Source organism: Micromesistius poutassou (assembly GCF_964030765.1).
Source record: "Micromesistius poutassou genome assembly, chromosome: 11".
Taxonomy (NCBI): Eukaryota; Metazoa; Chordata; class Actinopteri; order Gadiformes; family Gadidae; genus Micromesistius; species Micromesistius poutassou.
Genome location: NC_140281.1, coordinates 12,202,477 through 12,212,476, shown reverse-complemented (window position 1 = coordinate 12,212,476; position 10,000 = coordinate 12,202,477). Strand labels below are relative to the sequence as shown.

Genomic DNA, 10,000 nt, shown 5'->3' with positions numbered 1-10,000 from the left:
ACAGCCATGGACAGGCTCAATCATCCGGGAGAAGATGGGGACCGGAGGGGAGGACTTTGACAACACTTATCTAACTGTCTTAGATGAGTTGGTTCCCCGGGTGGCTTGTCGCATGATCAAGCAATTTTACAATTATTGTTTTTATTCCTCGCTCAAATATATCTTCTGTTTGTCTTTGACAAGACATAGGAGTTCGATGAAGCCTTTAGTGAGCAGTCCATTAGGCAGGAGTCCATTTCAGCCTCCTCAAGTCTAAGCACGTCCTCACCCACCACACTGCACCAGTCCAGTCCGTCCCCCTGTTTATCCCCAGTCGCTTTCCTTCTTGTCAGCTACTCTCGCTCCCTCCTTCAGAGAAGAAGTCTTGGAATCACAGTTCAATGTACCTGAAATTAGAGGCACTTGACAATAAGTGTTTCTTTACTAGATCGGAGAGCAGGCAGAAACACAATGTGTGTGTGTGTGTGTGTGTGTGTGTGTGTGTGTGTGTGTGTGTGTGTGTGTGTGTGTGCGTGTGTGTCAGCCATGTGATTAAGCGCCTGCAACTCTTTCTAATAGACGTGAACGAGCGTTCACAGTACTTTCTGTTCCCCGGCTGAATGAGGCATGAAGATCACCCGCCTGTCAAACCAATAACATCCACCCAGGGTGTTAAGGATGAACCATCAACAGAATATCTGCACTGTTTGTACTGCCACCTCATACTGCTGAGCGGGACAAAACAGAACCAGCGTGCATGGGGCTTCATGGCAAGCCGGTGTGGATTGGGGTTGGGTTCGGGGTTGAACTGCTGCTGCTCTTGTGCAGAAGACAAACTTGAACTTTGAGAACCAAGAAAGAATGATTAAAGTGGACAGAATGCACACTTAAACAAGCATAATGTCCCCCCCACCGGGCTGCACCACCGTGTCCACTGATCCAGGGTCTCTCTCCCCCAGCAGGGCTCTACTCCAACATCTACACAGGCCCCTGTGGGATTCCGCCCGTCCCCCCTCCTCCCGTCCCCCCACGCAATATTTATTTTCGTAGGATAAGTCTGGGATTCTCGCCTCTGTTAGGGTTAGGGTTATGGTTAGGGTTAGGGCTAGGGTTAACCCTTACCCAAACCCTACCCTAACCCTAACCACAACCAATCGGAGGAGAGCCATTCTAACCAATCAGAGGTGAGAATCCCAGACTTATCCTACGAAAAAAAATAGTGCCCCCCCCCACAGGGTGTTTAGACAGGGGGTTAGCATTGTAGGTGAACTGAATCAACAACAGGAAGGCTGGACCTCCGACTGGATCAAGTGGCGCCGCCATGCAAATGCCCACACGCTTGATGTGCGATTGCTCACAAACACTTTCCGATCCAATCTTTTCCAAGATTGCGTATGCAGCTTTCCATGGCTAGATTTGTGCTCTCTTTCTCTCTCTCTATCTCTCTCTCTCTTTTACCATCCGTCAGTGTCTTTATAGGGATGAAAGAAGAACGCCTGCTCCATCCTGTGCTCCATGCCGAGCTCCGTTGTGTTCGATTGCCTCCTCCCCCCCCTTACACACACAATAGCGACTTGAGTGACCGAAATCTAAATTCCCGCTGAAAGCATCCCCATCTTTACATCCCCATGCCTCCCTCCTCTCCCCTCCTCCTCCTCCTCCCCCCCCCCCCCCCCTCTCCCCCTGGCTCACATGTTGCAGCGGTTGACATCGGGGCGTTGGGTGGGGAGGGGGTTGTATTCTGAGAGCTTCCAAAGATGAGTGGGAGACAAAAAATAAATGGAATGATGAAAACTGAACAAATGAATAATAGATTGTTCCCTGTCATCTCTCTCTCTCTCTCTCTCTCTCTTTCTCTCTCTCGCTCTCGCCCTCCCTAGACTCTTTTGATTCTAGTTGGGATTGTCAGCCGCGGTCAACGTAGCAGCAGCAACACGCTGAGGAGTCTTTTATTTATTATATTATTATTATCATTCCCTTATGTACAACCCAAATCGGCAGTGGATGTCTAACACACAACACAGTATCGCAGCTGTCGGTGAGGAGTTGTTTCCGGAAGCTTTTGTGGTGGAGGATAGAGATCATACACTGGGGGAGACTGTGTTCACTGTATGCAGCAGGGGATCAGTGATAGGGAGGGATCGGGCACGGGGAGGAGGGCTTGGGAGAGGGGGGTGAAGGGTGCATGAGGCCTTGTCACCGCACCCACAGGAAGGTGAGTGCAGGAAGAGAACGGGAAGCCACTCCTGCTGTTGGTCCCTTCATCTTTAGGGGTCTCTCTTTCGCCCTTCCCCCCTTTCATATTCAAATTGTAAAGGTTGGTCTTCTTGTGTGAAGCAAATTTCTCGAGCCAAAGGTTGTTTCAAAGGTCAATGTGCATGTCAAAAGCTGAGCTGCAGATCCCTTTTAGTGACGGGAGGGGGCACACGGCGGAAGATTACACAACTCATGCAATACAAAAAGAAAATCATACTCTTTATGCGCCAATCCACGTGCTGATTTGTTCAACCGTCAGCGCCACCACAGTTGGGAAATGTAGTATTTAGCCTGCCACGCTTGTCGCCGGTATAGAATAGAGAAGGAAGAGGGGGGGTCTCAGCTCCTGTATTTTTTCTTTCATCATCTGTGACCCCCCCCCCCCACCCTTCCTCACAGTGCATTGTCCTCTGTGCCAAAGACAGCAGTAATTGTATGATTCAGGAGCGTCAAAGGTCTCCCATGCCATCCATAGAGGGAAGAAAATATGCAAGTTGTTATTCGCATGAAGAGAAATCCACTTTTCTCTTTGCATGGAAAAGGCTGTGATGCCAAGATCTCTTTGAGGATCTGCAGTGCTGAATATACATCCGAGAGAATATACTTAACCTAAGAGCATTCCCCCTGTTCAACGGCAACACGAGATACACATGAGCGCACACAGAGAACGCACACACCCATTTCTGAAAACAAGCAGCCCTGCACGCACTACAGGCATAGCACACTTAATGAGGGCCCTGGCATGAACGGCCATACTGCCGTCAACATGCAGAACACGCAGACAAACAAATGCACAGGAAAACATGATACAAACACCGCGCGAGAGACAGAAGTGTCGGAAGAGTATGTAGGGGCGTGTCCCACCGAGACACAGCTCCTCAAAGGGCATGACGCTTAATTGAAAAGGCTCTCCTTTGCAATGCAAATATCAATGGACCACCTTTCCCTTCCACCCTGGCACCTCCTCCCCTCTCTCCGCTCTTCCACGGCGACGTGGTTTTCAATTAAGATCCTAGACAGAGATGGAGAGAGAGAGAGCTCAAAGGGACGCTGCAGGCACCGATGGGTCAGGCTCCCCAGACAGTGTGTCGGGGGGCTGGGATTGAACGCATGGGGTAAGGGGGTGGTGGTGGTGGTGGTCGGGGGTGTGCGTTGACCTTAAATGGGAGGCTTTGCCTCACTAGCAGCCCATCCCCATGCCATCCACAACTCCTGGCCTGGGGTGAACCCGGCAGAGGTGGAGACGTCCTTGAAAAGCCATGAATGATTGGAAGTGACTCAGGGTGACGGCGGTGGTGGTGGGCGGGGTGGGAGTGGGGGGGTTGACATATGTGTGTGTGTGTGTGTGTGTGTGTGTGTGTGTGTGTGTGTGTGTGTGTGTGTGTGTGATCATGTAGGGAACATAGATTGCGTGCCAATTTCAATGTAAATAGACTAGACTTAAGTGAACGGACTTGTCTTTGTCCAGCACATTTCTTTCCATATTCCAGAAACATTTAAAACTGATTCATATGTGTGTGACCATGCTTTGTATTTATGATTCTATCAAACTGATGGGACGTTGTATAGTGCCTGCCAATTTATTTAAAGCAATCCATGTTTTAAAAAAAAAGGTTTAATGGCATGTTTGGAGAGTCACATACACTTGTATAAATTGAAAAGTGAATCTACTGTAAACCATATACAACACTAATTCACCATAGAAAAAACAAAAAACAAAGCATAAGAATGACTTAACAAGATCCCTCCTCTCCCCCAGCTCGCTGAGCCCGGACACGGACGCCGACGGCTCCTTCCAGCGGGAGGGCTTTGGGCGCCAGAGCATGTCGGAGAAACGCACCAAACAGTTTGAGAACCCCGCCCAGCTGGAGATTGTCAAGTCGCGCAAGTCCAAGAGCATGGACCTGGGTAAGCACAATGTCTCCTGGTAACACTAATAATATCTCAATAGGACGTCTATATAGGACCCCGTCCATTCAACAAAGAAGCTTTACAGGCTGCCCATTCACATTCACACAACTTGGCCTTCTCTTGCTCAAACTACCAAACTACTACTACTACTTGGCTCTTTCTGTCCTCACTTTGTGCGATGCATGTAATATGCTCCATGATCGGTACTTGAATCAGGGAGAATAATTGGCGAAAAGAGACCAGTTTAGCTTCTGGTGCATGATGGGTAGCCTCATTTAGAGGGGGGATGCAATTTCCAACACCACAAAACACAGGCGTACACACACACACACACACACAAACACACACACACACACACACACACACACACACACACACACACATAGACACACACACACATAGACAGGCAGACACACATACAAACTGTGCCTAAGGTGAGGGACTTATCAGACTATGCGCCCAAGGGCGTCAACCAAATCTTCATTTCGCTGGCCAAATGAGCTTTCCTTCCCCCATAGAGAACACTGCAGGCTGCATTATGATTAACCATGCTCATGTTTGTGTCAATACTTTAACCTTTGTCCTGGAGATGGACTGTTATACAGTGTATGCTAGCTAACCATAGTCCTGGTGATAGGCTGTTATACAGAGTATGCTAGCTGACCATAGTTGTAGTGATAGGCTGTGTTTTCAGGGTACACTAGCTGACCTTAGTCCTGGTGATATGCTCTTATACACAGTACGCTTGCTAACCTTAGTCCTGGTAGTAGTATATCCATACTTCCATGAGTACACTTAAACGTAGTACACTAACCACACTCACTAAGTGTGCAGATTTTTAGATGTCAGTGTCGTTCCAAATCGAATACTCTGTGGTGCACTAACCGGAAATTACGATCGCAACGGCTGCCGTGGCTCATCCCTTGCAATAAACATCCCGCTTTGAACGGTGAACTCTTTAAGCATAGTAGCTATGAAAAGCTATGACTCCATTAATGCAGGCTAGGTGGAAAATGTGCCGATGTTGGCTCAGCCTGGCGCCGCCTTTTCCGCTACGTAGCTAAGATGGCTGTGGTTGAGTACGAAAAGTGTGCATCGATCCACACTTTGCGGTTTGACCATTTTGAGTACACCATCCGGGTCCTTTCAGTACACTTATTTTCGCCTCGATCTGAATTGGAACGCCCTACGTACTCAAACTAAGTATAGTGAGTACAGATATTATGGATATTGGAACACAGCACTGATGATAGGCTGTAATACAGAGTACGCTAGCTACTGGCTTCTACTCATTTCATGCGGCTAACATTATGCAGAGCGGAAGTCGATATGCAAGGGCTGTTAGTCAGCACTCTGAGGGCAAAGGTCGCACTGACCAATTAGCTCATGATCTTATCTTATCCATTATGTTCTTAGTGTCCAACACAGGTTGGAATCGCATGAAAGGAAATGCACAGAATGGATGAGGAACAGTGATAGCGCCGTGATCATGCTATCATCGGAGCAAATGTACCTCTTATCAACGGCTCCAGTAGGCCTACATGTCCTAATCGCACCAAAGTGGTGTCAGCGTTTCTTCACAAATGAGATTAGTCTGGGGGAGAAAACGATCATTGCTGAGAACTAGAGAGTAGTTCATCCGTTGATAAGATGATGTTCCATCATCAACTTCTCTGCACTAAGTCTCGGACTAGAGTTACAGCACGTGTGTTTCAAAGGAACGCGCAGCTGCCATCGACAAAGGTATATTACCAAAGGTCTATTATCAATTCATCTTCACCAGCCTTGATACATCAGTGTTCCAGTTGGCGCTCAATGTAATTTAACTCAGCCGTCCATGTTGCTGCACAAAGCACGCCAACAAGTTACACCGAGAAATACGGTGGTGACAGTATATCAATATAGTGTGACTGTCCATCACTGGCGAAACAGCATTATTAAAACTGTGCAGGCGAATAAATACCTTGTTCCTTTCAGACTGCGTTTTGACAACTTGCAGGAGGGCTGCGAAGACGGTGGCATTTAAATCAATGCTGGGATCATGAACACAGCAAAGTGAATCATAAGCTAATTGTCATTTTTTAACAAGAAAATTGCTAGATTAAAGGGGGGGCATTTGCAATTGCTACTTAAATGATTAACCTTTATTGAGCATGAGAGAGTTAAAATAGATGATTTAATGATGGAATAATGCGATGAGTCAAGAGTGTCTAACCGTGTGAATTCATTTCATCATGCTTTTCTTTGCTTCAAAAACATGCCATATGGATATTTAATATATTATTTAAAATGTGATCCAAAGAAGATGGAAAGCCGATACAAGATGAATGTTGAATCTTTGATGTGAAACATGTATTTCAGGGAAAAAAAATTGCGACTGTATCCTTCAGGAAATCACCTGATGGAAACCCAGTGCTGAAGTTTGCGGTTAGTTTAAGGTCTTGGGACTTGAAAGTACAGGTCCCCAGTAGCTCAAATCCGAATCCCAAATCCAAGAGAGTTAAAAGGCCTGTCACACCATGGAAAAATGGTAAACTGTCCCGACAGCCAGTGGTTCCAATCCCATTTAGATCAGAGGGAAAGATTAAACAGAAGGAAGAGAAGGGGGGGGACTTGGTCGTCGCTAATACATTAACACATTAATCCTGCTTTACCTGAAGATGGCCGAGATTGACAGGCACTAACATGCAGCCACGAACGGCTCGTCTGCTTGTATCATGACTCTAAAGCTATCCAACCTCATGCTCACTATCTCACTGACTCTTATCTGGATCGTTTTTTATCCACCATTCTGCATATTTCACCATCTGTCTCATCCAGTCTCTCTCTCTCTCTCTCTCTCTCTCTCTCTCTCTCTCTCTCTCTCTCTTCTCTCTCTCTCTCTCTCTCTCTCTCTCTCTCTCTCTCTCTCTCTCTCTCTCTCTCTCTCTCTCGCTCTCTATCTCTGTGTCTCCCTCTCTCTCTCTATCTGATTTGCACGTGCCTTTTATTCTTCATGGCATGCAGTGCAACTAACCATCACTAACACTAACACGTGCCCTTGTACGTATGCCCTTCAACAGTAGCTGATCTGCCTAACTACTACCCCTGCTCAGCAAGCACCAGAGGTAAGCAGCCAGGCAAGACACCCCCTTTCACCATAGGACATAGCACCAAATCCCCCCCCCCCCCCCCGACTCAATACGTCCCCTTATTTCCCCACCAATTACAAATCTCTTGTCCAGGGGTAATCTCAATCAAATTAAATGACCGTGTTGGGGGGGGGGGGGGGATTTTTGTGCTTCATCAATGATTGCCGCTTGATGAGCAAGAGAGCTAAGATGTTGCAGAGAGAGAGAGAGCGAGAGAGAGAGAGAGAGTTGGGAAAGCAGGACCTGGCAACATGTCTGCAGACCTGGGCCATTGTACTTGTGCTGTAGTGAATATGATGAGAGAAAACAGCCATCACTGTGGGAGGTGAGGCCGGGCGGACGGGAGCCAAGACGTGGAGTGGCATTTGACAAGCACTCACTGCCAGTTGGCCTGTCGGCCGGCTGCAATTAATTCATTTTAGGCAGGATGTTGTGAGCGCTGGCTGCAGTGTGTTAGCGCAGGCTACGCTCACTTAACATGCTCGCCTGGTTATGGCAGCGGAAGAAGACAAAGAGAAAATACATGACGGCTGTATGAGAAAACCATTGTAGAACAGCCATTTTGTTCAGCCTGAATATGCCCTTAATTAACAAACTGTGCTAATGAATGGATGAATGGATGAGTGAGTCTGTACCAGCCCAATGTAAAGTGGAGGAAACAATGTTTATATACTGTATATGTAGATAAACAGTACACCTAATATATATATACATTATATGTAACAATAAAATAGATTGAGTAGATTCAATAAAGGGCTTAGACAATGTGACAGTGACATTACCTATCGTACCTTTTAAACGTCGTCTCATCGCATATGCTTTTCATTTGAACAAAAACCTGCGCATTAGTCCAACACCTTAGGACCAATCCGACGCAATTACCTGAGCCACGGCATGCCGCGCCTCGCGGTGAACGACAAAGCTCATTTGCCGTGGCATTGTGCTCCACAATGTCAGCGCCGTGGCAACGTTGACCCAAGCGCAGCGTCCACTGATTGAGACGTCGTCCTAACCCGTGATTCCACCGCGTCACGCAAAGGACATACCCTTCTGGGTTAACGACGCACAGCTGGCAGAGACGTAGAGGAGAGGCCCGCGCTCAACCCCGGGATGTCCTGCACGGCGGAGGGGCTCGGACACAGCTTTCCCTTGCCCACCTTGGAGGCTATTCTTAGCGTAATTACCCTTTTAACACTAGGCTTTAATGGCCGCCCTCCCCCTCCCTCTCTGAATAAATGATGTGTAATGGAATCCCTGTCCATACACAGATCTGTACATGTGTGGTGAATAATGGCGGGCAAAGCACAGATTTAGCAGCTCTAATTACACCATGAGCTCTGGCTCCTTTTAATACCGGCTGTTGATTTATTCATGGAGTTTGCCCGGTTTCCCACCTGCCCCTTGCAAATGCCTTCCATTAGTTGTTCCTCACTTTGTCTTGTTATGGAACAGGACTTTTTTTTTTTGCGTCTTCTCTGTCCCATGAACCGAATGTGTAGAAAATGTATTGGGTTCACGGGTTCACAACCCCTGGTTCGATTTGACTTCTTCTTTTAAGTTGTCTTAATCTTCATCTATGTGTCCGTCTTCGTCTTTCACTTCTTCTTCATCTTCATCTTCTTCTTCTTCTTAATCTTCATCATCTTCTTCTTCTTCTTCTTCTTCTTCTTCTTCTTCTCCTTCATTATCTTCTTCTTCATCTTCATTATCTTCTTCCTCTTCTTATTTTTCTCCTTCCTCTTCTTCATCTATATAATCATCTTCTTCCTCTTCCTCTTCTTCTCTAGCCCCTCCCTACACTGCTGCCCACCGCGGTTGTTGTGGATATGAATCGAATGATTTTCATTTCTCCTCCAGACGTGCAAGGAGTGACAAGCCCGAGTCTGTTTTGCAAGGGGGAATATGTATTTTCCGTGCCCCCCCCTCTCTGAATAGTATGAGTGAGGTTGAGACGGGGGAGCAGCGGGATGGGGCGGGGGTAGGGGTGGGGTTGGTGGTGGTGAGGCTTCTACTGCTTCTACTGGCACACAGATAGCTGTCCGTCAAACTCTCTCAGAGGAGGTGGTTGTGTGGGGGTGGTGGGGGGGGGGGGGGGGGGTGCTTCAGAGGAAAACAAAGGCAGGGTCCTATGGGGATCCACGGTGTGTGTCTCTCTCGCCTCTCTCTCTCTCTCTCTCTCTCTCTCTCTCTCTCTCTCTCTCTCTCTCTCTCTCTCTCTCTCTCTCTCTCTCTCTTTCCTTCGCTCTCTCTCTCTCTATTATCTACCCATCTCACTGACTCTCTCGGTTTCCCCTCAAACACACTCTGTGGTGACCAGAAACAATGAGGGGGGGGATTTGTAGTTCTGCAGTGCCACGTTTCCGACTCCCGGTCCTGGCGGGATCATATCCCTGCTTCCAAGTACGGCAGATGTCATTTGTGTTCCCCCCTCCCTCTCCCCAGAACCACTACTCTGTCTGTCTGTCTGTCTGTCTGTCTGTCTGTCTGTCTGTCTGTCTGTCTGTCTGTCTGTCTGTCTGTCTGTCTCTCTCTCTCTCTCTCTCTCTCTCTCTCTCTCTCTCTCTCTCTCTCTCTCTCTCTCTCTCTCTCTGTCTCTCTGTCTCTCTCCTCTCTGTCTCTCTGGCCTGGAGGGGGCCCAGCCTCCATTGTGCCACAACACACGCACCCTGACTACAGCTCTGTGCTGCCTGTTGGCAGGCTCTGTGCTTAAGCTTTGAAAGCCC

The 10,000-nt window shown here is 47.8% G+C and overlaps 1 protein-coding gene across 1 annotated transcript in view; it reads left to right on the top strand.

Moving 5' to 3' along the window:
- Positions 1-10,000, top strand: part of LOC311355416 (partitioning defective 3 homolog) — a gene marked incomplete at its 3' end in the record, with an annotated part of 445,195 nt that overhangs the window by 229,593 nt on the left and 205,602 nt on the right. Inside the window, exon 17 of the mRNA XM_084475186.1 lies at positions 3,995-4,143. Coding sequence (XP_084331312.1) covers positions 3,995-4,143 — 149 coding nt within the window. The remainder of the gene's footprint in view (positions 1-3,994; positions 4,144-10,000) is intronic.